At 56.0% G+C, this 27,973-nt stretch overlaps 1 protein-coding gene across 1 annotated transcript; it reads left to right on the forward strand.

Annotated features, from left to right (window-relative positions):
- Positions 1 to 18,363: 18,363 nt before the first annotated feature.
- On the forward strand, positions 18,364 to 27,112 carry LOC120695734 (probable mitochondrial adenine nucleotide transporter BTL1). Its single transcript, XM_039978949.1, has 5 exons — positions 18,364 to 18,623; positions 25,001 to 25,095; positions 25,720 to 26,053; positions 26,161 to 26,398; positions 26,580 to 27,112. The coding sequence occupies exons 1-5, from the start codon at positions 18,429 to 18,431 to the stop codon at positions 26,834 to 26,836; spliced, it is 1,119 nt and encodes a 372-aa protein (XP_039834883.1). The 5' UTR covers positions 18,364 to 18,428; the 3' UTR covers positions 26,837 to 27,112.
- Positions 27,113 to 27,973: the final 861 nt, after the last annotated feature.

The raw sequence follows: 27,973 nt of genomic DNA on the forward strand, positions 1-27,973 counted from the left end.
TAGCTTCTGAATATGAAATTTTTATGGAGAGTCAATTACTTAATTACAAACTTTTCATAAAATTTTCAGCTATTTTCACTGAGCATGCTAATTATTAAAAATGCATTAAACAACCACTGCTAGGATTAAGATTCATTTATACAGAACAAACCCTACAAGTAAAGATGCTAAAATTTTTACTGAGTGCTCCTAAGCTGATGTTAAGTCTACTGTAAAAATTTCAGATTTAATTAAGCATTACACAAGGCATGAAAAATAGTACAATGTATAGCTGCATGGATCAAAAACAAATTCCATAGACTGTTATAGCAAGTTCTAGAGCCTCATCTTTTACCAAAATAGTTATATACTCAAATTTAACCCCTAGAAAAATTATTAGAATTTTTCATGTGCAGGAACTATTTTTCATGATTTAAGGTATCTATCCTCACCAAAATCCTTTGATCCAGTTGGATTTAACTAAAAATTCTCAACCTTTTTCTGTAGACTCTGGGAACTAAAATACAGGTACTGCAAAAGTTTGAATTCATGAAACATGTCATAACAACTTGGATAAATGAAACTATCTATCCTAGGTATACACCAAGATGTAAATAAACTGACAGCTAGGCACATCAAATGTCCACGAAACTTTTACACAAGGCCAAACATCTAACATGTAACCTACTGACCAAAAATGGCTAACAGCTCAAGCTTGTAACTTGAGATCTAATAAAAGCTATATTTTTCTTGTGTTTTAAATAAAGCAATAACTATTGAGCAATTGAAAAAGTGCATGTAACAAAAGTTGTAGATCTCTTTGAAAAGATTCCAGAACAGTTGAGTTTGCATTTTTCTGAATTTTCAATGATTTTTAAACTAATTTACAAGTTTGCTGTTTTTTTTCAAAACAAAAGAAAAAGGAAACGGAAACTTGCATCTAGGCCCTTGGAAAGAATTGGGGGCTCGCAGATAAGCCCCTGGCCGGAGCCAGGAACAGGGGAGGCGGCGGTGGTTGTTTCCCGGCGAGGAGGAGGCTCGCCGGCGGCGGGGATGGCGTCCAGGGGTGAGAGCTCACCAAGCTCTACCTGTGGGTGGGTGCTGTGGTCGACGGGGATGGCCGGAGCAGGGTCGGCGGCGTAGCAGCACGGCCGGCGGCGGTGGCGAGCTGCGACGGCGGCGCTCCGGCACGAGAGGAAGGGCAAGGGTAGGCCGGGGAGCTTCACGGCGCCATGAGGAAGCTAGCTCGGGGGTTGATTGGAGTCGGGGAGGGACGGAGCAGGGAGTTCCGCGGCGGGCGGGCGGCCGGCGGCGGCTCTGTCCGCGGCGGCGGCACCCGGCGGCGATGGGGATGGGCGAGGCCTAGCCGCAGAGCTTCACCGCGGCGAGGAGGTCCCATTTCGGGGTTCAGTCGGGACCGAGGGGCACCGGAGGTAGGGGCTCCACGGTGAGCTCGAGCAGCGGCGGCAATGGCGGGGCGGCGGCGCCGTTCTGGCCCAGGGATGGCTCGGCTCGGCATGGGAAGGAAAGGGGAGTAGAGCGGGAGGGTGGAACGCCCTTTGGCGAAGCAAATGGTGAGGGGAGAGCTCGGCAGGAGGGGGAGGGCGTAGAAGAAGGGAGCGGCGGCGCGTGCGCGGCATGCGGTGGCGTGCTCGCCGAGCGGGCTTGATGGCGGTCAGGGTGCAGCGAGGGGGTGTGGGGGCGTCGGCGGCGCGCGGTAATAAAGGCGGGCCGCGGTCAGCGGCTCAGGCAGGGCACGGCCGGCTCGTTTGGGCGCCACTGCGGCGATGCGGCGCGTCGCCGAGCGCTTGTCATTCGTGGTGGGCTCGTCGACGGGCAGGGCGCCGCAGGCGTCGACGGGACGGGGGAGGGGAAGGTCAGCGGGCGAGCATGCAGACGAGCACTCATGGCCGGGCAGCGATCGCTGCGTGCAGCGGCGAAGCGAGCGGCGGCAGCGCGTGCTCGAGTGCCTGCGTGCGCAGAGAAGGGGAGGGAGAGCGAGGGAGAGAGAGGGGAGAGAGAAAGGGAGTGGAGAGAGAAAGAGAGAGTCAACGATTTGACTCAGTTCAAACTCAAAATTTTTAATTGAAACTCGAAAAATTTTGAACACGAAAGTCGTTCAAAATTCAATTTCCTACAACTTTCCTTTCAGGCAAAACTTCGTTTGAGCAACAATTTGAAAGTTTAAGATTTGAATTCAAGTTTAATGAACCCACTGTTTTTCAGGTTAACTCCAAATTTCATGTTATAGCTTGAAAAACTTTGAATACGAAAGTTGTTTATCTTGTCAAACTCTACAACTTTCGTTTTGGGCAAAAGTTCATTTGAGCCAAGGTGTGAGAGTTGACTTTTTGGGTTCATTTAAACGGATTTCGGGCTTTTAAGTAATTGAGAATTTTGGGGGTTTAACATGTCATTTTCTATTAATTGCATGTTTTAAATAGTGCTAAACACCGGAGGTGTCACAGTTACTGTGTTGCCTCTTGCATCAATATCTGGGACGAGAAAACACGCAGCATTTACTAGTTGGGATCCGGACCCCCGGGTCGGGACACAGACAGTTGGCGCGCCAGGTAGGGGCTCGCTGCGTGACATTTTCTTTCTTGTTCACATTTGATCTCCAGGGATGGCGGGCAGATCCAACCCATATCCCATGGGTGTCTTGGATCCACTCCCAGCGGGATACGTGATCTGGTTCGGGAGTCTCGAGTTCAGAGCAACCGGCAACGGCTACCTCATGGAGCTCCTCCCGCCCAGATGCAACCCCGTCACTCCGACTTCACCAGCCCGGCGCAACAGGCGCTCAGGCCAGCACTCACGACAAGCACGCGCGGTTGAGGCTGGCATGTCGCAACTCAGCATCGCGGCCAACGGGGCCACCGCTTCGTCATCACACGCCTCGGCGTCATCTGCGCCGGCACCATCATCTGCTGCAGCACCAGTGCCTCCTAGGGGGGCTCGACCTCGCCGTCGCCCTTTCCCTTCGGGATGCGCAACGCTGCCACCTACGCCTCTTCAATCAGCACTAACTTCACTGAGTATGAGGATCTGCCGGGTCATCATCTTCTGTCGATCCGCAACCTCATCGCGTCGTCTCCTGACGAATCCTACCCCGAAACGGCGAGTTCGATAGCCGACGACGTCAACTTCTTCATGAACAATTTCACGGCTGAGGAGGCCGAGGACTACTCCGGGGTCCGCGACCCCAATGCTTTCCGCTCGTTCCAGCTCGCGACGGCTTATTGCCTCACCTGCTCTGAGGACTCCAGTGAGGGGGAGTACAATCCCACTCGGGAATGCTTCATGGACGAGCTTGCGGACGAGCAAAACGACAACGCCCCGGGCGACGACGGGGACGGCGGGGCGGACGCACAGGCGAACCAACCAGTGGTGCCGCCTGCAGCCCCTTCTTCTTCGTCAAGCTCAGCAATGCGACAAGCACAGCTGGCACAACTCAAAGAGCTTCAAGCCAAGCTCGACGAGCAACGTCGGCAGACACAGGAGCTGCGCACCGCACTTGAACAGCAGCGCACCGCGCGTGGTGCACATGCCCAGGCGTTGGGGCGCGTTGGCCGGGAGCGCATCCTGGCCGACGACAACGTCGACAAACCTCCGGAATTGAAGACGGCCGGCGAAAAACTCATCACTGCGGCCTACCTACTCCAAGCCATGCCCGAGCCATCGACTCCTTCGGGCCGCAACTTGCGCTGTGAGGCACAGGTGCTCATCGAGCAAGCTGCCGTGCAGCAGGCCGAGAGCTCTACGTCTCGTATGCGCTCGAAAGCCCCGGAGCAGCCCGGTGGGACTTCGCACCAGGACCACGAGGCTTCAGTGCACACTCCACCAGTAGGGAAGGGCAAGGCAGCCGTAGCGCCCGGTGCGAAGGCACCCTCGGTGCACGACCGCATCGGAAAGGCTCCCGCAAGGGAGCGACTCCATGACACACGCGGGCACGCCGATGACGGCGACGCCCGCTACATCGTAGGTGGGAGGAAATACACCCCTCGATGGGGTGGACGTTTCGACCCCGAGAATGACAGGGGCGAGTCACCGGAGCCTCCGGGCACCCGGGTGTTCAGCCGTGAGATTCGTACTGCATCTTTTCCCCCCGCGCTTTCGACAGCCCACCACCCTCGTCAAGTACTCGGGCGAGACAGATCCTGCGGTCTGGCTCAATGACTATCGCCTAGCATGCAAGCTGGGCGGTGCGACAGACGACGCGGTCATCATCGGTAACCTTCCTCTTCACCTTGCCGACGCCACACGAACGTGGCTCGAGCACTTGCCCGCGGACCAGATCCACAACTGGGCCGACTTAGTCAAAATCTTCGTGGGCAATTTCCAGGGCACATACGTGCACCCTGGGAACTCCTGGGACCTCAAAGGGTGTCGCCAGAAGCCCAACGAGTCCCTGCGCGACTACGTGCGGCGCTTCTCCAAGCAATGCATCGAGCTCCCCAGCGTCACCCACGTCGAGGTCATCAACGCCTTCCCCGAGGGTACAACGTGCAGGAACCTGGTGCACGAGCTTGCGAGAAGCCGACCCGCCAACACCAACGAGTTGTTCGACGCCGCCACCAACTACGCCGCCGGCAAGGAGGCTGTTGGTGCCATTTTCGACGATAAGCCGAACAAGCGCAAGGAAGATGCGCCCGCGGAGGGCAGCAACGCCAAGCTCAACACCCCCGCCAAGAAACAGAAGCGGGGGAGGAAGGGAAAGAAGCCGGTCCCACCGAACCAGCACGGATTGGGGCAGGAAGAGGACTCCGAGGAGGCCTTCGCTGCCGCCCCGGACCGCAAAGGACCTCGAGGCCCCCCTCTAGGCGGTGGCGGCCTGTTCGACGACATACTTAAGAAGCTGTGTCCTTACCACCAGGGCTCGGTCAATCATACCCTCGAGCAGTGCGAGATGCTCAAGAGGTATTACAACCGCGTCGCGCATCGCGACGAGGAAAAGAAAAAGGATGCTGACGACAAAGGTGGAGATGACGAGTTCCCCCCGGTGGAGAATGCCTTCTTCATCTTTGGAGGACCAACGACGAACATGACCTCTCGGCAGCGCAAGCGTGAGCGCCGGGAAGTCTTCTCCGTCACCAAGGCCACGCCATCCTACCTCGACTGGTCGAAGCATACCATTTCCTTTGGCCGCGAGTACCACCCCGACTACGTCCCGCATCCGGGACGGTACCCGCTCGTTGTCGACCCCATCATCGGCAACACCCGTTTCTCCAAGGTGCTCACGGACGGAGGCAGCAGCCTAAACATCATGTACGCCCACACCTTAGAGCTCATGGGGATTGGATTGAACAAGCTTCGCCCCAGCAAGTCGCCATTTCATGGCGTTACGCCGGGGAAGCGCGTCCAACCCCTCGGCCAGATCGATCTGCCTGTCTGCTTCGGCACGGCAGCCAACTTCCGCAAGGAAGTACTCACCTTTGAGGTGGTGGGGTTTCGGGGATCTTATCATGCCATTCTTGGTCGTCCCTGCTACGCCAAGTTCATGGCCATCCACAACTACACCTACCTCAAGCTGAAGATGCCGGGTCCGAAGGGCGTCATCACCGTCAGCTCTTCGTTCGAGCACGCCTACGAGTGCGACGTCGAGTGCGTTGAGCACGCGGAGGCTCAAGCGGAGGACGAGGCCCTCGCAGCTACCCTCGACAGAATGGCAAGCGAGGCTTTGGACTCCACGCACCGACACGTGGGTAGTTTCGAACCCACCGAGGGTATCAAGAAGGTGCCCCTCGACCCGAGCCACCCCGGCGACAAGGCGTTGCAGATCAGCGCCACCCTCGACAACAAATAGGAAGTGGTGCTCGTCGACTTTCTCCGAGCCAACGCAGACATTTTCGCGTGTAGCCCCTCGGACATGCCTGGCATACCGAGGGAGGTCACCAAGCACTCCCTTCATATCCGACCCAACTCCAAGCCGGTGAAGCAGCGCCTGCGACGCTTCGACGAGTTAAAGCGCCGGGCGATCGGCGAGAAGTTGCAGAAACTTCTAGCGGCCGGGTTCATCAAGGAGGTATTCCATCCCGAGTGGCTAGCTAATCCTATATTAGTGAAGAAAAAGAATGGAAACTGGAGGATGTGTGTAGATTACGCTAGCTTAAATAAAGCATGTCCGAAGGTTCTCTTCCCTTTGCCACAAATTGATCAGATTGTAGATTCAACTGCGCGATGTGAACTTTTATCCTTTCTTGATGCTTATTCCGGCTATCACCAAATTAAGATGAAAGAGTCCGACCAGCTCGCGACCTCTTTTATCACACGATTCGGCATGTATTGCTACGTTACAATGCCCTTTGGCCTCAGAAACGCCGGAGCTACATATCAGCTGTGTATGCTCCATGTTTTCGGAGACCATCTCGGGCGGAACGTAGAGGCATATGTCAACGATATCGTTGTAAAATCCAGGAAGGCGGACGACCTGGTCACCGATCTCAGGATCGCATTCGATTGCCTACGGGCCAAAGGGGTAAAACTCAACCCCGAGAAGTGCGTGTTCGGGGTGCCTCGAGGCATGCTCTTGGGCTTCATTGTCTCCCAGCGGGGCATCGAACCCAACCCTGAGAAAGTCTCGGCCATCGCTCAGATGGGACCGATCCGAGACCTAAAGGGAGTACAGAGGGTCATGGGATGCCTAGCGTCCCTCAGCCGGTTCATCTCGCGCCTCGGCGAGAAAGGCTTACCCCTGTATCGACTCTTGAGGAAAACCGAGCGCTTCACGTGGACCCCCGAGGCCTAGGAAGCCCTCGACAGGCTGAAGGCATCGCTCACTCACACCCCCATTCTCACACCACCCACGGACGGCGAGCCCCTCTATCTGTACGTAGCTCGACAACCCAAGTGGTCAGCGCGGTGGTCGTTGTCGAAAGACAAGAGGAGGGCCATGCTCTGCCCGTCCAAGGCCGGTGTACTACATCAGCGAGGTGTTGTCTGAAACAAAGACACGCTATCTGCAGATTCAGAAGCTGCTCTACGCGGTGGTTTTGGCTCGGCGCAAGCTGCGCCACTACTTCGAGGCCCATTCCATCACCGTGGTCCCGTCTTTCCCTTTGGGAGAGATAGTCCGCAACCGGGAAGCCGAGGGTAGAATTGCCAAATGGTCTGTGGAGCTGATTGGAGAAACTCTCACCTACGCCCCCTGCAAAGCGATCAAGTCCCAAATCTTGGCCGACTTCGTGGCTGAGTGGACGGACATTCAACTACCCCCACCACAAATCCAGGCCGAATGCTGGACCATGTTCTTCGACGGGTCAGTGATAAAAACCGGCGCCGGTGCCGGCCTCCTTTTCATCTCACCCCTCGGAGACCACATGCGGTACGTGATACGCTTGCACTTCCCTGTGTCTAACAATATGGCGGAGTACGAGGCTCTCCTCAGTGGCCTCCGCATCGCCATCGAGCTCGGCATCAAATGCCTCGATGTGCGCGGTGACTCTCAACTCGTCATTGACCAAGTGATGAAGGAGTCTAGCTGCCACGACCCGAAGATAGAGGCATACTGCAAAGCAGTGCCCACCTCAAAGATAAATTCGATGGCCTAGAACTCAATCATGTCCCGTGCAAGTACAACGAGGATGCCGACGAACTAGCCAAGATCGCGTCGGGGCGGACTATCGTCCCCTCGAACATCTTCGCTCACGACATCACCAAGCCCTCCGTCGAATTCAAGGATCTGACGGAGCCAGGCCCCTCGTCCACCGGGCCCTCTGGCGGGAACCCCCCGGCGGATGAGGTCGAGCCCATGGACATTGACTTCGGGACCTCCTCCGCAGACGAGGCCAAAGCAATGGAGATCGACGAGGCCCCCACTTCGCAAGATTGGCGCGCCCAGTACCTTGACAGGATGATTCGAGGGGTCCTACCCTCGAACCGCGCTCAAGCGTGTCGCCTCGCTAGGCGGGCCAAGTCTTTCATCCTAATCGACAACGAGCTATACAAGCGCAGTCCCTTGGGAGTCTTACAGCGATGCATCCCCATCCCCGAGGGCAAGGAGCTGATCTGCGACATCAACGCTGGCGTCTGCGGCCACCATGCCGCGCCACGTACCCTCGTGGGTAATGCGTTTCGGCAAGGTTTTTACTGGCCCACCGCAGTTGCCGACGCCACCGACGTCGTGCGGACCTGCGAGGGTTGCCAATTTTACGCTCGAAAAACGCACCTCCCCGCGCATGTTCTGCAGACCATCCCCATCACATGGCCTTTCGCTGTGTGGGGACTGGACCTCGTCGGTCCGCTGCAGAAGGCGCCCGAGGGCTTCACCCACTTGCTGGTGGCCGTCGACAAATTCTCCAAATGGATCGAGGCTCGACCCATTGGCAAGATCAAATCCGAGCAGGTGGCTCTATTCTTCACCGACATCATCTTCAGGTTCGGGGTCCCGAACTCGATCATCACCGACAACGACACCCAGTTCACAGGCAAGAAGTTCTTGGCGTTCTGCGACAGTTTCCACATACGTGTGGACTGGTCGGCTGTGGCACACCCACAGACGAACGGACAAGTGGAGCGTGCCAATGGCATGATCCTCCAAGGACTGAAGCCAAGGATCTTCAACAAGTTGAACAAATTTGGCCGAAGATGGCTCACGGAGCTACCCTCGGTCATTTGGAGCCTGAGGACGACCTCAAGCAGAGCCACGGGCTTTACCCCATTCTTCCTCGTCTATGGCGCCGAGGCCATACTCCCCATGGACTTGGAGTACGGGTCTCCAAGGCTCAAGGCATACCAAGAGCAGCAGAACCAGCGAGCTCGCGAAGACTCGCTGGATCAAGTGGACGAGGCTCGAGATGTGGCACTCCTACACTCTGTGCGCTACCAGCAGTCTTTACGAAGATACCAAGCGCAGAGAGTCCGGCGCCGAGACCTCAACAAAGGGGACTTGGTGCTGAGGCTTCGACAGGACAGCAGGGGCCGCCACAAGCTCTCACCGCCATGGGAGGGCCCGTACATAATCGCCGAGGTGCTCAAACCCGGTTCGTACAAGCTGGTGAACGACAAAGGCGAAGTCCTCACCAATGCTTGGAACATACAGCAGCTACATCGCTTCTATCCTTAGAATTCCCGAAATAATAAAGAAGTACGCTTTACTTGTTTATTTTTGGGAACCTTCCGGATCCTCGAGGGCTCGGACACGCACGAACACTGAGGTATGCTTGGCTTTACCCTCGGCAAAGCCAAGCCTCCCTCGGGGGCTACTACGGGGGGAACTCCCGAACGTCCCCAAAAATCGCCAACGTTTTTTCGAAATATTTCCATCTCGTCTCTAAGCTTCTCGTATACTTGGAAAAAACGGACGCGAGGCGTAAGCAACTACGGTACGGGGCCGGCCGAGTCGTGGGGCCGCCTACGCCTCCGGGATACGGCACCCCCCTCACCACCCCACGCCTATGTCGCTTATGAATGCGAAATTCCTCGCAGAAGTCTATCTAAGTCGCATACGAGAACACGGAAATAAAGTAAAAAAAACGAAGGCTCGAACGCACAAGGCCTCGATGGGCCACACTGTCGATTTCAACGATAACGAATTTCTTATATTTATAAATAGAAAGTGCGATTACAAAGGACACTAATCTATTACAAGGGCTTCGAGGCCCAGCCTATCTACAGGTTGTCATCCCCCTCTGTGGATCTGCGACAGTGTTGAATTCAGCTATCGGGGGGATGTCGGCTTCGAGCTTCTCGGCAAGCACCACGGCGAACTCCTCGGCGGCTGCGTCGGCGTCGTCCATGATGGCTGAAGCGGCATCTGCATCGGCGTCATCTGGAACCACGTACCTCGACGACACTCTCTGCAGGTCCATGAGGTAGTGCGTCGAGGCCACGGCGAGGGCGCGAAGGACACCGAGGCGGAAGGTGCTCTTGGCGTGCTCGGCGATCCGGCCACCCAGCGCTCGCAGGCGGCTGATCACTGAGCTGCCAGATACAGCGCCTTCCTCCTCGAGCTCCTGGCACACGCTCACGGCGGTCCGCTCGAGGTCAGCATACTCCGTTTGAGCCGCCATGAGCGCGGTGCCTACCGCCCCTTTTGCCGCGGTCTCGTCCGCCACCCTCTGCCTCAGCTCTGATCAAAGAAATCAATATCAGCTGCGAAAAAGTAAAATCCAACTACTGCGAAATTTCGAGTACTTACCCACGATACTCTTCTGCGCCTCCTCCCTCTGGACTCGGGCGGCCTCCTCGAGCGAGGACAAGGAGTTTTCCTTCTCCTTGAGGGCGGCCTCCACGTTCTGGATAGCCACCTCCTTCTCCTCAAGGGCTTTGCCCTTTTCCTGGAGGGTCCCGGAGAGCGTGACGACGGTCACCTCTTTCTGGAGAAGCTCAGTCTCCTTCTGCTCAAGCACCGTCCTAAGGCGTTACAGCTCGGCAGTCTGCTCCTCGGCTTCCCGAGCTTTCTGCTCTGCTGCGGCCCTATGGACGTCACGCTCGCCGGTAACCCGCGTTAACTCCTTCTCCAGCGCCTGCTGACAAACCCCCAGATCTGTCATCTTGGTGTTGGCCTCGATATTCTTGAGCACCAACTCAACATTGTGCTGTCCGAGCCAGCCTATCTGGGAGTGCAGCCGGGTCATCTCGGCGCTCTTTCTGCGCGAGATATCCTTCAGCCGCTGTGAAAGGAAAGGCGTGGGTAAAGCAAGCAAAATCAGGGCCAAAAAATACGAACGCTTCTTGGGGAGGAGTCGCTTACCTGGCTGATCTGGTAATCCATCGTCCGATGAAGCTGCAGGGCGCGTTCGAGGTGGTTCTGAATCTGAGAACCTGCTTCGAGCTGCGCCTGCCAGACAGCCTCCTCCTCTCGCTCATTGCGGAGAAGCTCCGGGGGGACCACAGACTGGATGATTGCCCCATGCTAGGGCCCCCCGGATGTCCCCTCATCGAGCACCTCCGCGCAGGCCGACGTGAACTCGGCGATCTTGTCGGCGGCGCTCGCCGCAGCAGCGGGGTCGATGTCTCTCGAATCCCCGTATTCCCCGCTGCTGTCCGGCAGCTGCACCACCAGGATCGCGATGTCCGTCGCCGCCTGCGCCCTCACCGTCGGCACCGTCATTACCGCAATGACACCCACGTCCTGGGCCTCTCCGGGTGCCAAGACGCGGGTTTCCTATACCATCGGTCGCCTCTGCGCTGACTCCTCTACGACTCCCTCAACCCCAGCTCTCGGGGGCTCGAGGACGAGGGTCTCCACCTCCGCCTGACTGGCGGGGCGCTCCTGCGCACCCCCACCAGATCCTTCCTCTGCGACCGACCGGGCGGCGCTATCCGCGCCGCTCCGACCGACCTCGGCTTCGATGTCCGGCCGGGCGGCGCCGTCTCTGCCGCCCCGGCTGGCCTCCCCCATGGCGTCAGCCGGAGCAGTCGTTTCGGCTCCGCTCTGGCCGGCGTCACTTCTGTGCCCCGGTGTTAGAGCCCGTTGCGCCGCTTGAGTCCCTCGAGCCATTGCCGCCCGCAGCTTCGCGGCCTCCGCCACGATATCTACGACGGGCAGAGGCTGCGACGTCGTGTGTGGCGTGGCGCGTGCCCCGGTCTTGAGGGCTTTGACTGGCGCGAGCGGGACTGTATCCTTAGCGACGGTCCCGGGGCTGGATATCGGGGAAGGAAAATTGAGGTTAGCTGGAACGGGGAATCAACTAAACGAATGTAAAAGAGCAAAACCAGAGACACTTACCCAGACCGGGCACTCATACTGCGCTTGCCTGTGCCGCTCCGTCGAGCCCGCGGCACGCCGACGCCCCTCGACGCCTGATCCGAGGGTGTCGCCTCCGCGCTCGCCGCGGACCCATCGCCGCCCGTCGACATCGTGGGCGCGGGGACCCCCTCGCCCGTCGCTGGCTGGGGCGACCTCCGCTCTGTCGCGGGCGCAGACGATCCTCCACCTACCGCCGGCGAGGGTGACCCTCGTCCCGCCGCCGGCGTGGGCAATCTCCGCTCCGCCGTCGCTGGCACCTCGTCGCCATCCCCCTGATAGGCCGGCGGGGAGCTCGCGCCCGCCGCCGCTGCCGCCTCGTCGTCGCCCGGGGGGTGAGCCTCGGCATCCGAGGTCTCCTCCTCGTCATTCGTGGATTCGGGTGTGGCGGGCCGCGGGTTCCCCTTCGCCTTGTCATGCTTCTCTTTTCTCTTTCTCTTCCTCTTACTCTCGGCCGTTGCCTCCGCCGCGTCTTTCCGCTTCTTCACCACCTCTGCGTGCAGGCGATTGATTTGGCGTTCTTCCGAGACCGGAGGCCTCGAGGGGTGGCACTTCAAGCCCTGCAAAACACAACCAAGTTGAAGTCAGGAGGCGGGGAAAGGAACAGCACAAGACAACAACGAATTCGGAATCGAGACTCACCAGAGAAATGTACCCCGGCTCGGGGCGCATCTTGATCCTCCAAAGATCTTCGGGGTCATTGGGGAACTCCGCCACCGCGCTCCTTGCCCTCCGGGCAGCGACGTCCCGAGGGAGCAGCTCGACCGACGTCCTCGAGCCCGAGGCCCGAACCCCGGGGGTGAGCTTGAAGATCGGCAGGACCCTCTCCATGAGAGGGATCACCCTCTGTCGGTGGAAATTCGTGATGACGGCAGCCGCCGTGAACCCTCTTCGATCCAGGCGCTCCAGCGCGTCGGTGAGGACCTTGAGCTTGGCTTGTTGCGCTGGGGGCGATACCCCCCAGTCCCACTTCTCGGGCCTCTCCCGGAGCACCCTGTTGGTGAACGCCAGGAGCTTACTGCTGAAGTTGCGCAGGTAGAACCACCCTCGAGTCCACCCGGCGTTGTTTGTTGTCATCTTGTTGGAGATGTACAAATTCTTTTGACTGGGGCGCAAGTGGAGCGTCAGGCCGCCTGCGCGCGCGTACCTCTTCGCTTGGTTCCGCACGTGCTCGACGAAGAGCTCACCGCGGAAGAGATGGATCCACAGATCCCAGTGCACCTCGATAGTGGTCGCACAACGCCCGCATGAATCACCCCACGGGAACGCCGAATCCCCGCTCGTGGAGCCTCACGAGGCTCACGACGTAGCCCGCGGGGGGATTCGGCACTGTCTCCTCCGGCCGCGGGGAGATCCACGCCGACGCCCCTGAGACGGGGTTCCGCGGGAGCAGCCTGTCCTCGACTAGCCGCTCCAAAACCGCTTCGGTGGCGGTGGATCTCCCCCACGGCAACGGCTCCTGGATATCCGCCATTGCTTCAGACCAAAGGGGGGACGCGGGGAGGCAAGCTCTGCGGTGGCTAAGGTGCGCTCTCGCTTTCCTTCCTCTACTTCCTCTAGCTCTCGGCTACGTGCTCAGAAGGCAGAGGAGGCGAAGGCAAATGGCCAGGTGAGCCCAAAACAACCCCTTTCTCCTCGCTTTAATTCACCGTAGCGGACGGGTCCGCCGCCACGGCCAGAATCTACCGCATTGAATGCGGTAGATTAGGCTGTCGCTGACGGATGGGTCCCATGACCGAGGAGTCTCCCACGCGCGCACTCGGCAATAATTACGGCGTGGTAATCGACTGGCGCTGCGCGACTGTTGCGCTGTTCCATCCGTCAGTCGCTTCGCCTGCCCGAGGTAGATGCCTGAAAAGGCACGCCCGCACCGCACGAACCGGGCCACGTCGCCCACGACCGGCAAAAAACCCGCTCGCGTGACCCGCGACTCCGCGCCGTTCGTGAATTGTGACGGAATATTCCTCCCGGGGGCTCTTTACCCTCGATGGAATCGCATTCCGAGGCCTTACTGATCAGGGGTTCGAAGCCTGGCCCGTCGAGGGTTCGACAGGTGCACCAGATCGCCAGAGTCAGGGACTGCATGGATGTGCCGTACAAGCTATCCTTGAACGCGGAGTTCGAGACATCCTACGCAGTGTTCAAGGCCAGTCGAGGGTGCCTAGTTGGGGGATCCCATCGAGGGAGAGCATCGAGCCCTCGGACCCTATCGAACGGGTCCGAGCCCCACCTAGCGAACCTTCGCAAGTGCTATATGTGACGTGTCTATGGACCACAAGCCGAACCTTATCGAACGGGGCATGGACGTCCGCTTGAACTACCCGCTAATAGCTCACTGAAGCAGCCATAGCTCGCGGTCCGGGCATGGGTAGCATGGTGCGCTTCACCCCTCCTCCCTGCGGAAGGGCGATGAGGGTCATATTCAAAGTCGAGGGTTCCCCTGAACGCCTTCACGAGGGCCTGGGCTCGGGGGCTCCTCGCACACCGCGGCTCAGGCCACACCCTCGAATAAGTCAACGACTGTCGATTGTGAAGTTCCGCGTGTCTAACCAAATCCCCTACTATTAACGCGCGCCCGCCTGATGGTTAAGCTGAATGCCGGGTCGCTGTACCAGCACTGAGAATGCCGAGGGCGGCTGAAAGAGTGCCGATGCCGGCTGAAAAAGACGCTGGATGGCCACCCCAGTGAAGCAACCCAGCGGGGCAATGTTTATAGCCCTTGGACGAATGTAAACACTCCTCCAAGGCCTCGGGGGATACACCCGCGGGTGCGCTGATGCGCCCCCACGGAGGAAACTTCACACATATTCGAGGGCTGAAACCCTCTATATACCCCTATACCCTTGGTCATCCTCCCCATGAAGGAGAAAGGGACTTTATTACCCGATGCAAATAAAGATTACAAAGGGTTACAGGGCACGAAGCCGTCGAAAGGTACAAACACGTTGCCACCTGCGTGGCAATTTTCCCTGTCTTGGGGAGGATCGAGCGACAAAGAAAAGCACCAAGCCCCTGGCTGACGCGATGGCCAGGCTGCTAGGGATGCGAGGAACAGCCCCCAGACCGCACAGGTCCAGCGGGATGCTCTCCTCGCAAGCTTTCTTCTAGCATCTCCTCCACCGAAGACCATGCGGGGGCTCGAGCTGGCGGACAACACCCTCCACACCGTCTCCCCGAGAGCAACCTTGTTGCCGGGGGGCGATGCGAAGAACAACCACCAAACCTGGCACCAGTGCCATGGTCAGGCGTCTCCATCCCCCTTCAGGCTAGGGGACATCACAGAAGCAGGACCCCATGGGCCCAATGCTCTTCTGCTGATCCCACTGAAGCTAAGGGATGGTGCGCACGCCCTCTCCAGCTTTCTCCCGCCGCTCGCAAGCATTCTTCTAGCATCAAAGCCTAAAAACACCAGGCCACCCCATCTGGGGGCCGGTCACGAAAGGCAAAAGAAAACATTACAAGACTTAGGCAATGCTAGAAGAAAGGCAGGGAAGTTGAAAAGGAAGGGGAGTCCCACGACTCCTATTTATAGCTGTGTCGGGCGCCAAGCTTCAAAGCCTGTCGAAGGGCGAAGGTTTGGGCAGCCCGTGACGGCACGGCACTCCACGAGCAAAAGATGCCCTCGGTTACCGTGCCGAGACACGACCCAACAAAATAAAGACGGGTCCCTGGACGCTAAGCGACACAGCATCAGCCCAGGCCGACCGCCCTCAAACGGCGCGTCGCAAGGCGACCAGGGAAAGCGGGGCCGAGGCCCTGAGCACGAGACAGCGCGACGAAAGCACCACCTGCTAAGCAGCAGGCGCCATCATCGCCCTGGCCCACTCAGCACGCGGATGTGTCTCGTCCCCGGAACGAACCAAAAAAGGTGCGCTCCTCGAAGTACTCTCCCTGCAGGCGCACTACCCCGACCGACGGGTTGTCACACCCGCCGGGCTGGCACCCAGGTGCGCCTGGCGGGTGCACGGCACCGACCGATCACGTCAAGGGGGAAAATCGCCGAAATACCCTTTGGCCGAATCCTTTGACTCGACCAAAGCCTCGTGGGCTACTGTCGGGTACCACGATTAGGGATGTCCTAATCGCGGTACTAAGATCACTATAAAAACGCAAAACACACGTTAGGCAATGGGCCCACGAAGGCCCACGGCCTCCTTCCAACTTAGAAGAAAGGAAAGGACTCAAAGAAGCCCAGCATGCGGCCCATTCGCATCCCCCCTCGAATCCGCGGAGCGATCTCCGCCTCGCTCGAGGGCTCCCATCGGGACCCTCGACTGCGCCCCGCATCTCCGCCTCGCACGAGGGTAGCGAATCCACCCTCGAGCGGGCGAAACATCTCCGCCTCGCTCGAGGGTAGCGAACCTACCCTCGAGCAGGTGACTCACCTCCGCCTCGCTCGAGGCCACCCCTCAGCGTATAAGGGACAAACGACCCTGCCGCTCACCTGCCCGTCGTACGGAGGCATTAAGTGCCAACCACTCCTCCACAGCGCTCAGGATAGACGGCGTCAGACCGCCATTCCCCACAGTGGCTGTGACCGGAGTCCCATCCGCCAACTCCGGTCACTGCTCCGCCATTCCGGACGCTGTGGCAGCACTGTGGAGTTTGCGACGCGGGACGAGACGGGCTCGGCACTGCTCCCATTGCTATTCTGCCAAACCCGGCTGTCTGGACTCCACCTCATCACACGTAAGGCCCCGGACCCGCCTCCTGCTCGGGGAGGGGTCCGGTGTCGCCACACGCCCCCTCGAAGAGGGATGCCCCGCACTAGCGGCCGGGGGCCCGGACCTCCCTCTTCGAGAGGTCCAGGACCTCCACGCGACCCTCGGACCTCCTTAGTGCGCACGCCAGCACTCCGTCCAGGGGGTCCGGGATCGCCACGTGCCCCGCTACCGCTGGTGCACGCAAGACCCTGACCTGCAGGACCCACGGAACGCCACCACGCCACATCTGGAGGACTGTACACCCTACAGCGACGACCACGCCGCCTGCTGGGGCTGGCAGGACGCCGGCGCGATCTCCGCGAGGTCAAGGACGATGCCTAGAACGACCGCCACGCCCGACGCCATACCCCACAATGTACTTCCTACAGTATTCACCATCCCTCCTTGTGACTATAAAAGGAGAGGCGGGCCTCCTTTAAGGGGGGCGTTAGCTACCATCGCCACCTAGGTCGGTCGACTCTCTAGGCATTACACCGCTCACGGAGCACACACTCGCTCCTAGCCCCAACAACGCAACTCGAGACGCTCAACTCCTCTTCTAGCAGAGACTTGGGAGCCTCCCTCCCTCTCTCGCCTCGCTTGTACCCCCTACTACAAGCACTCCGGGTGCAAGATAATACAGTGCCCTCGCACACCCCCTTGCTGGGCGTGCGGCCCCGCGGCCAGAACCAGGATAAACCCGTGTGTTACTGTGTTGCCTCTTGCATCAACATCTGGGACGAGAAAACACGCAGCATTTACTAGTTAGGCCTCTTGCATCAACATCTGGGACGAGAAAACACCGACAGTAACAAATAACATCACAAAGTACTTGTTCATTGCACCAACATTTAAGCACCTAAGTTACTGGTTTCCATCTCCACAGGACTGGTCATCGAAACTAAAGTGTCTTAAATACAACTCCATTGCATAATATTACAGAACAAAATAACACTCATCAATCACATTTTATTCAAGCTTCAGTTTCTTCTTGCTTCTAGTATTTGCAGCTGAGCTGGCCGGGCAATCAACCTGAACTGGCGTCCTTTTTGGTGTTAGCTTCTTCGTGACACCACATTTCTTCATTGGTGTGAGCGCTGTATGTGCTGAGGCAGCAGGCAGAACAGGAGGAAGAACTTGGAGAGGCACAGGATCATTAGATCCAGTTCCAGATCTTGTGTGAAAGCAAGAAATGTCTATCAGTGAGCTGTAAATCACAAAGTATTGAAAAATGAGAACAAAACAAGACCATACCTGCTAGCAGTACTTGTTGAAGTATTGGTTGTTGTCTTCTTCCTTTTCTTGGCACCTGATGATGATGAAGATGATTTTCTCTTCCCTTTCTTGTGTGTAGCATTAGCCATTGCCTCATTGTGTGGCCAGACCATTCCTGATGCGGGGCACCCCGGCCGCGTAGCCCCCCGTGCAAGCCCCCACGCGCCCTCTCCAGCTGCAGGCGCGAGCGGCGAGGGAACGCCCCTGCGCAGGCCCCCGCAGAGGCCGCGCAGGCCCCGCGCACGAGGCGAATCCGGAGGCCGCGCAGGCCCCCGCGCACGCGCGGCCCACCCCGCGGCGAGGCGAATCCGGAGGGGAGGGGAGGGGAGGGGAGGGGCCGGCGTCGTGGGATGGGGGGCGGCGGCCTGGGATGTGGAGGTGGTGCGCGTGAGATGTGTGGATGTGGTGTCCGTGAGAAGAGTTTGGAGGATAGGGTTTGATGAAGAGTAAAATAATCATTTTACTAGGTTAGTCCCACATGTCAGAGCCCTAGATCTGTTAACTTCTATCGGATGATGGATGGAATGTTATAGACGTCAAAACGAAAAATACGATGATATAGAGATGTCACCAAACTTTTTAACAGTATAAACATTGGGGTCATCTTATGTAATGGTACATGTAAAACCATCGTGTGTGTGTGGTGACCGACCGGGCGGGGACCGCAAAGTGCGCCGCCGCATAGCAGAGCAGCAGGGACAAACGTTTGTACTCGGCCCCCTGTACCCTCCCTTTATTAACCCCTCCGCCCCTCCCAAATCCAAAAGCACGACCGCGCCGCCATGGGCTACCAGGACGCGCCGGGCGGCGGCGGGAAGCTATCGCTGGACAGCGTGGGCTTCGCCGGCCCCGGCGCCGGGGCGGGCGGGGGCGGGTACAAGGAGCTCCTCGTCATGCCTAAGGACGACGGCCTCGACGGCGCCAAGGTCGCGGAGGTCATCGCCGTCAGGCTGCCGGACGTCGCAGGGGCCGTGAAGGTAAGGAGATTCCTGCCCCCGAGTTCTTGTGATCTCCATCCATGTCGCTGGAGCGACCCAAGGGGATGAAAGCCTTAGCAATTTTCGCCGGTCCTTTTTTTCCCCCTCTAATCTAAACGAAACAGGCGTGCCGTGCTTTTCCCCCATTCGACGCGTGGTTTAGTTTCAGCCTTTCAGGATTTTGATGCCATGATTCTGCAATCTGCACTGAGTTCCAGATTCCTACGTTTTGTCGCACGGGAAGGCTGTTTCCCGCTAAACATAGGAACTGCGTTTGATTCTGCGAAATTTTTGCCGCCACGTTGCAAGTAGCTTTGCTCTGGTGAAGATGTTTTGTTGCTCATTTCATATGCTGCGTCGTTGCGGAGTTTTAGCCTAGTTTAGCTTGTGTCGGTACTTCTGGACTAGTGTACCCCTCTTACTACAGCAAGGCTGGACTCCCGTAGTTAACCGTAACTACGTCCTAAAGAGCTGAGCAGCCGGACCCCTTGGGTCCGACTCCATCTCATCGGACAACGGTCCCGGACATGCTTCCCGCTCGGGGATGGGTCCGGTGTCACCACGTGTCCCGGAGAAGAAAGTGCTCAGCTAAATCAGCCGGGGGCCCGGGACCTCCCACGGGTCCCGGACCCCCAGATATTATCCGGACCTCTTACCAGGGAGGGAACAGACACCCCGCCTGGGGGGTCCGGAGCCGCCACGTGTCTGCAGGCACAGGCACGAGCGCTGCCGCGAGGCTTCCTCGGGAAGACTCGCCCACCTATTGAATGCGGGAGGCGTTAAGTGCGTTCTGCCGCAGCAGAGCCCGAGGTGACTTCTGCCAGGCTGTACTGTTGATCGCGCGTTACCAAGGCGCACAGTGCAGCCGCTGGCGCCACCCACGCCACGCGCGTCAGTCTGCAACGCCAGTTAGACACGACAGCTCGGCGACGGAGTATCATAACGCTTACGCGGTAGACCCAACAGTCTACGCCGCAACCTACACCGCCTCAACGGGCACCTCGCCGATGGGACAAGTGAAGACCCCTCTCGGCCAAAGAGTCTACAGGGCGATGAAGTTTATCCGGAAAGAGATTCACAAAGCACTGTTAATGTCTTTTTCATGGTAAACTATACATCCTTATTAGGCCCACCTGTCGGGGTCCAACGTTTGTGTACGCGTCCTCCTTACGCTATAAAAGGGGGACGCCCGCTAGAGAAGGACTCAAGTCTCAAAAGGGGACTTAGAGGCAGAGGATAGACTCATCCACGGACACAAGAGCAATAGAACTCTCAGTGGACGTAGGGTATTACGCTCCGGCGGCCCGAACCACTCTAAATCCCCGAGTGTTCTTGTGTTCTTGCTCCATAAGTAGATCTATCGAATCGCTTGCACTTCCCCGAGTAACCACCCTCTAGGATTCGCCACCCGGCTGTGGCCCTCCTCCTTGAGCCACGACATCTGGCACCGTCCGTGGGGAACGCGCAAGCGTTGATCAGATCTCCGCTCACCTCCTCGTTTCTGAGGTTGAGCTCATCCTCTGCAACAACGACGAGAAGATGAAGAGGCGCGGCTTCACCTACGCCGCATGCCCCGACGCCGAGACGGCAGTGTCCTCGGTGCGGTGGCGCACGGCAGCAGGGCTTGCTGTGCGTCGCCACTACGACACCTCAGAGCCGGCACGGTGGTGCACAGGGGTGACGCCTGCTGCGCGTCACCCTGCGACACCCTGATGTCGGCTCAAGGTTTCCTCTCAAGCAACCACCAGGGTTCCCCTGCGGCGGCACGGCGTCGGCTCAAGGTTTCCTCTCAAGATGGAGCCTGTAGCCGACGGCTGTGACTCGGGAAGGATGTCTGTCGCCTTCTCCCTCGCCTGGCTCAAGCCTCCCTTGGAGCTGCTGCAGACAGGTGTCGACCTCCGCCACAAGGCACGGGGGCCCTGAGCCAGCACCAAGGTGGAGCCGGCGAACGACCGCCCTTCTCCACGCTCCGTGCTCGTCCAAACGAGCACCCGTCCTTCCGCTGCAACAGGGCGGCAAGCCAGCTTCAGTACATCGAGAGCAGCCATCGGGCTGGCTTCCGTCGGCAGCTGGCGACGGCAGGGCCACTCCCATTCAAATCCAATGAATTTGTTCCCATGCTATCTGAGCGTGGGACAGTTCTTGTGTTGGGAAGAGCCCCGCAAGCTCCCGAGGTGATGCTGGATGATGCTATGCAAGCACGTCCAGGGCGCCTTCGCCCCCAACGACTGAGAAGAGCTCCCAAGGTGGCAGTTCCACTACGGCCAGCAACGTGCATGCCTTACGGGGCGACAATGTTCCACAAGGCGCTATTCCGCGCTCGCCTAGGCGCGCTTATGCGCTAGGCGGCGGGGTACCGCCTTGCCTAGGGGGTAGGCAGACCCCTAGGCGGCGCCAGCTCGTCGACGTCGGCGGGGGAGGTGGTAGGGGCCGGGGACGAGGCAGATCCGGCGACCCGGGGATGAGGCAGAGCAGAGAGCGGCGGAGGAGGAGGCAGGGGACGCGCGCTGGCGGAGGAGGAAGCAGGGGACGGACGGCGGCAGAGGAGGAGGTAGGGGCGTGCGCGCGGCGGAGGAGGTGGCAGGGGCGTACGCAGCGAAGGAGGAGGCAGGGGCGGGCGCGGAGGAGGAGGAGGAGGAACGGCGGCCTGCGCGTCGCAGGTGGGCGGGCGGGCGGACTGGGCAGAGGCGGCGGCGGGTTGGAGGCAGAGGTGATGGAATCGAATGGATAAGGTGGGAGTGGGGTTGAGATTCGGGTTGGGCTGCTTTGGTGGGCTACTTTGGGCCTTTCTTTTCAATTCAAGACCCACTAGTTTCTCATTTTTCCTTTTCTTTTTAGAGTATATGGTGAAGTATACGTAGTATATTGTACCGCCTAGGAAAACGCCTAATCCCGCTTAATCCCGCCTAGGCTCTAGGCGGTGGGTCACCGCCTAGAATCTGCCTAGCGCCTAGCCTAACATTTCGGGGCGACGGCTGTAGGTTATCACTAGATAGGATTAAGCGTGTTTTTCCTTTGTAATGATGCGGTGCCTACGTGTGGTCCAGAGCGGTAAAGGTCCGCCCTTGTAAACCCTACCTCTGCCTTCATCGCACAAACAGGCGACACCAGCAAGTGGTCCAGAGCGGTAGAGGTCCGCCCTCGTAATTCCGACCTCTGATGTACACCACGAATCAAGTAATGAAGGAGATTTGCTTCCTCAGTCTTATTTTTACATTATCTTAGGGGCACTTGTCCGTTCAGCTAGCATGTATCGTTCTCCCGAGCGGAGTCTTTTTTTTTATCGCTAACGATCCAAATTGAGTTGCTGGTTTGTGGTCAGGTTGGGACACCCCTTCTAGCTGAAATGCAGTCCGAACCCCTAGGGACCTGCTCCGGAGAAGTGGTGCTTGTATCCTGGGGTGGAGGAGTTCTGCGTAAGCAGCTTAGCCTGGTAATGTACCCTAAGCCTACGCATTTCACTGCCCTGTTACGAGTACCCTAGTATCCGAGGCTGCCGTGTCTAGAGGTCCGGACTCCTTTCTAGTATAAGGTATGGTTTCATATGCCCCACCACGAGATCCGGTAACATATTTCGGTCGATCGGTCACGGTCGCTCAAAGTCCACTCCGGTGGCCCGCTCCAGCGGAGACCGCTCGCCACGGTCGCTCAAAGTCCACTCCGGTGGCCCGCTCCGGCGGAGACCGCTCGCCACGGTCGCCTGGAGCCGGGTCCGGGGAAGTGGTGCTTGCTCCCGGGGCGGTTCGAGGTCCGTGCAGTTGCTCAGCTTGGTTCCGTACCCTAAGCCTGCAGCTTCGCCGCCCTGCGGAGAGCACTCTAGTACCTAGACCTGGCAACAAGTGCTACGGCCTTTAGGCGGTCCGGAGCACCCGCTCTCGACATGAGCACGCCAACGCAACCAGGATTGCGTCGGAACACGTCATGAAAATGGCCCCACCTGCGGGTTCGTACCTCTCCCGAGGCGGGCCCGGGGGCCACTGTCGGTACCTCTGGACTAGGGTACCCCCTCTTACTGCGGCAAGGCTGGACTCGCGTAGCTATCCGTAACTACGCCCTAAAGAGCTGACCAGCCGGATCCCTGGGGTCCGACTCCATCTCACCGGACAACGGTCCCGGACCCGCTTCCCGCTCGGGGACGGGTCCGGTGTCACCACGTGTCCCGGAGAAGGAAGTGCTCAGCCAAATCAGCCGGGGGCCCCGGGCCTCCCACAGGGTCCCGAACCCCCAGATACTATCCGGACCCCTCAGCAGGGAGGGAACAGACACCCCGCCTGGGGGGTCCGGAGCCGCCACGTGTCCGCAGGCACAGGCACGAGCGCGGCCGCGAGGCTTCCTCGGGAAGACTCGCCCACCTACCGCATTCAATGCGGGAGGCGTTAAGTGTGTTCTGCCGCAGCAGAGCCCGAGGTGACTTCTGTCAGGCTGTACTGTTGATCGCGCATTACCAAGGCGCACAGTGCAGCCGCTGGCGCCACCCACGCCACGCGCGTCAGTCTGCAACGCCAGTTAGACACGACAGCTCGGCGACGGAGTATCATAACGCCTATGCGGTAGACCCAACAGTCTTCGCCGCAACCTACACCGTCTCAACGGGCACCTCGCCGATGGGACAGGTGAAGACCCCCCTCGGTCAGAGAGTCTACAGGGCGATGAAGCTTATCCGGAAAGAGATTCACAAAGCACTGTTAATGTCTTTTTCATGGTAAACTATACATCCTTGTTAGGCTCACCTGTCGGGGTCCAACGCCTGTGTACGCGTCCTCTTTGCGCTATAAAAGGGGGACGCCCGCTAGAGAATGACTCAAGTCTCAAAAGGGGACTTAGAGGCAGATAATAGACTCATCCACGGACACAAGAGCAATAGAACTCTTAGTGGACGTAGGGTATTACACTCCGGCGGCCCGAACCACTCTAAATCCCCGAGTGTTCTTGTGTTCTTTCTTCATAAGTAGATCTGTCGAATCGCTTGCACTTCCCCGAGTAACCACCCTCTGGGATTAGACAGGTGCACTACGCCACCCGGCTGTGGCCCTCCTCCTTGAGCCACGACAGCTTCCAACCGAGACACCTCTAATCCTGTAAATTGCATGTGCCTCTTGTCGATAAGCGCTGTGGTTCTCCCTTTATGCTTACTTTCATGTCTTGGTTTTACCCAAGTAATTGATTCCACCTTATCTTGTCCACTCATGGACCTATTGCCGAATTTCCATTGATTAGTAACAAATAATAAGACGTAGACGATGCTATACAATTGCTAGTTGCTAGGAGTTAGGACCATATCGTGTATACAACCAATGTACATGCCGACATTTGCGCCCTTGGTTCTTATTTCAAATATTTTTTCTTGCCGTAGGTGGATAGTTGGATAGCCAAATGTCAGATCTGACTCTAAATAGTGATGTCTAGCCCGAACGTATGCTAGAGGTGGAAATACTAATATTTATAAAACTCAACAGCCAAGAAAAGAACTTCTACACTTCATACTCTTTTCATCCATACTTGATTGAAAGCCTTGAAGATAAGGTCAAACAAGCTTCCAGAAGTCAAATGGAACAAACAAGATTCCTTAGAGATTGAGTAAGCCAAATTGTTTTGTATGCTAAGCCACGTTAGAAAAAGGGTTTTTTAGTTAGATATCTGCATTACAGATCCATACAAAATGTTTCTTTCACAGATGGGATTATATTTGTCCTACTTGATTCATGCCTTCTGTGGTCTTCATCCACATATTTTGGAAGATGTACACACATAGAAATTCAGTTGTCTCTTTGTTCCCCTGTGCGGCTGTGCCTTTTTCATTTACTCAATGTTCCAACTACCAAATCGTAGTATGTTATGTGCAAAGCAACAAATCAACTTGTCTTTACCTTTTGTTGACAATGACAACAGTGCAAATTCTAACCATTGTTTGTGAAACAAACCTTTGGGCTACGTGAGAGGTCTAGATGTGATATTACTTGTTCGAACAACCCCCCCCCCCCCCTCCCCTTCCACCCGCAGAAGCACATAGTTGAGTGTACATTGCTTACCTTAATAATCTGTACTTTGCACTTTAATGTGTAGATACAGCATCTTTCATAAATCTAAATCCTGAAATTGTCTATTTTTTTATGATGGATTAGTGTGGATGCTAATTTGTTACACTCTCAAAAAACAAAAGAACTATTATTTGTACCATGTACCTTGATAAATCTTACTCATCTTCATTACATATATGAGCATACAATTTCAAAGCACTCGCAGGTAGGCTTTCTCTAGAGAAGCTGTTTTCATTTCTATTCTCATAGGTGCCTTGCAAGTTTAAACTTTGAAGCTATTAATGAATTTATGACTGGTTGTTTGAGGCGTTCCTCTTGTATCCATCTAATTCACTGCAGACTATCTTGGGGCGCAGAGAGGTTAGAGAATTTGCCAGTGGGGCATTAGCTGGTGCTATGTCAAAAGCTATTCTTGCTCCCCTTGAGACTATCAGGTATTCAGAAACTTTGATCTCTATGTTTTGCCTTTGCACTTTAATCATCCAGTTCATTTTTTTAAGCACTACAATGGTGGTTGCAAATCCTACAGCTAGCTTGCTCAACACTCAAACTGTAATCTTGGTTTTTGTTCCTCCTTATCAAGGTTGATGCATGCATTTCAATATATATCTGTAGGCTGTAGCCCATTTTCTTTTGCATGGTGCTGTGTTCTGGAAGATAAATGTACTGGGCTACTGGCAGTTTGCAAATTGCTAGGTTTCTCCAGAACACCACCTTAGTGATGTGCTACAAATTTTCAGGGATTTGGCCCCCTTAACATATCCAATTTGCAAAACAATTTGAATTCTTAACAGTCCATGTAGTTTGTGTTACATTAATCCAGCATATGACCAAAACTATTTACAATTGAACATGTATAAACATATTATTTCATTTCATGTGCAGCAGAATACATTATTTTTAAATTTTATGGAAACTTATTTCAAACTGTCCTGTTAAAACATATAGTTTGACGCATACTGATTATTAATTTGTATCAACATCATATGATTAGTTTATAACTATCTGATGATTAAAGCTAGGAATGGTCACATATTACCATTGTGTACTGATTTCAGGACAAGGATGGTTGTAGGAGTAGGATCTAGGCATATTTTTGGTACTTTTGTGGAGATCATTGAACAAAATGGGTGGCAAGGGCTTTGGGCGGGAAATACAATCAACATGCTCCGCATTATTCCAACACAAGCAGTAGAGCTCGCAACATTCGAGTGTGTCAAAAGGAGCATGGCAGAAGCACAAGAGAAATGGAAAGAGGATGGATACCCAAAGATACAGCTTGGCAACCTGAAAATTGAGCTGCCACTCCACTTCTTGTCTCCAGTTGCTATTGGCGGTGCTGCTGCTGGAATAGCTGGCACATTGGCTTGTCATCCTCTTGAAGTTATCAAGGTAATTGAGACCTTGTTGACGGTCAGCACTATCTCTTCATCCATATATTCAACTGTGAAAATCATATTACATCATTACTTAGTGTCACATTATTGATGTTCTGACAGGATCGCTTGACTGTCAGTCGAGAGGTTTATCCTACCATTAGCCTTGCCTTCAGCAAGATCTACCAGACTGAAGGCATAGGTGGTCTATATTCTGGCCTCTGTCCAACACTAATTGGCATGATTCCTTACAGCACATGCTACTTCTTTATGTATGATACAATCAAGACCTCTTACTGCCGCTTACATAAGAAATCATCTTTGAGTCGTCCTGAGCTAGTACTTATTGGGGCTCTTTCAGGTAAAGGATTCAGCATTTCCTACATTACATCTAGTTTCAGCTGCTTTCCTTTGGTTTACCAGTTTAAGATTCTATCTTGGATTCTATGACAAAATAGCAACATCAGGGGCATTCCGCATGTCGCTTAATAGTAACTTGAGTCTGAGCAAACTGGACTGACGCTTTGCTGTTGGATCCACAGGCCTCACTGCAAGTACAATCAGCTTCCCGCTGGAAGTAGCAAGGAAGCGGCTCATGGTCGGAGCCCTGAAGGGCAAGTGCCCGCCCAACATGATTGCTGCCTTGTCGGAGGTGATCAAGGAGGACGGCCTCCTGGGACTTTACCGGGGATGGGGCGCAAGCTGCCTGAAGGTCATGCCGAATTCCGGCATCACCTGGATGTTCTACGAGGCTTGGAAGGACATTCTTCTCGCTGACAAGGACAAGCAGCGTGCTTAGTGTTAGCTGCTGAACAATGAAGGCATTGCGCCATTGCCGCTCATGAAGTTTGCTCCTTTGGCTGGGATTCCTGGTACCTTTTCAAGTTTCAGAATCCCACCCGTGCCGAGGAATGGGTAGATAGGATGCGTTGCTCTTTTTGGCCGATGAGTGGAAGCATTTGTTGATCCTCACCGATTCTGAACATCTGATCGCCAATTTTTGTTAACAAACAAACGGGTTTTCATGAGCTCGTAAAATATGATAAATTGCAGTGGGGTCCTGACGTTTATGTTATCCATAGCTCATTGCTGCCTTCTTTACCGTCTTAAATGCGAAGGCTGGCACCGTGCTGTTCATTTTTTTGCCATCCACGATCATCATTCAGCGCTCATGGATACCCCTTTTTCTTATTATAAAGAAAAAAAAGAAAACTCCTCTGTGGTGGGCTCTCTTGTCTCATTGCATTGCTGGTTGGTCCACCTGCCTCTGGTTTTGTACAGCGAACCGATGAGCTAGCATCCATCCCCATCATGGGTCTTCGAGACGAGCTATAAATTGTGCTCACAGATTATCAGTTCCCATCAACCAGTGATTATGAACAGTGGTTACCAGCTTTTCTAGTATCTGCTTGACCTTTTTTTAGTTTTTTTTCCGGGACAATTTGTGCGGACGAGGACCGGAGGTACAGCATCTTTGGAGAATGAGCAGAGCGAGGGCCCCGACTGCAGCAGCTTTGCAGCGGCTGCACTGTCTCCTCACCCAAAGGCCTCACGACAGCCTGAGGTCGGCTTTGTTTTGGCAGCACAGCAGTCCGTCCAACCCCACACGTCGCCACTCGCCAGGCGGACAAATTCCCGTTTGTATGGCTCGCGTAGGAACAATCTTTCAGAAAAAGGGTGGCCACTGACTTCTCTCCTGGCACCATCCGGACTGAACTGTCCAATAGAGAGCTGTCATAACTAGAATGGAGACGATGAACTTAGCGGGAAGTTGGAACGTAGCACGGGGGAGGCATCAGCTGGATCACGGTAGTGTCGGTTGTTGTCAGATGGTATGGTAGCAAAGAGGTTGAGATGGGCGGCGTAAGAACATCTCCAGTGGCGAGTCGATGCATCAGAGTAGAAGGAAGCCACATCAGATGATGCATCAAATTGA

The sequence above is a fragment of the Panicum virgatum genome, chromosome 2K, assembly GCF_016808335.1.
Source record: "Panicum virgatum strain AP13 chromosome 2K, P.virgatum_v5, whole genome shotgun sequence".
NCBI lineage: Eukaryota > Viridiplantae > Streptophyta > Magnoliopsida > Poales > Poaceae > Panicum > Panicum virgatum.

What these genes read in the sequence shown, in the direction of transcription:
- LOC120695734 (XM_039978949.1), top strand. Translation starts at nt 18,429, where the DNA reads ATGGGCTACCAGGACGCGCCGGGCGGCGGCGGGAAGCTATCGCTGGAC. An exon ending in ACGTCGCAGGGGCCGTGAAG is followed by an intron (nt 18,624 to 25,000) that starts GTAAGGAGATTC and finishes AATTCACTGCAG; the next exon opens with ACTATCTTGGGGCGCAGAGA. An exon ending in ACTTATTGGGGCTCTTTCAG is followed by an intron (nt 26,399 to 26,579) that starts GTAAAGGATTCA and finishes TTGGATCCACAG; the next exon opens with GCCTCACTGCAAGTACAATC.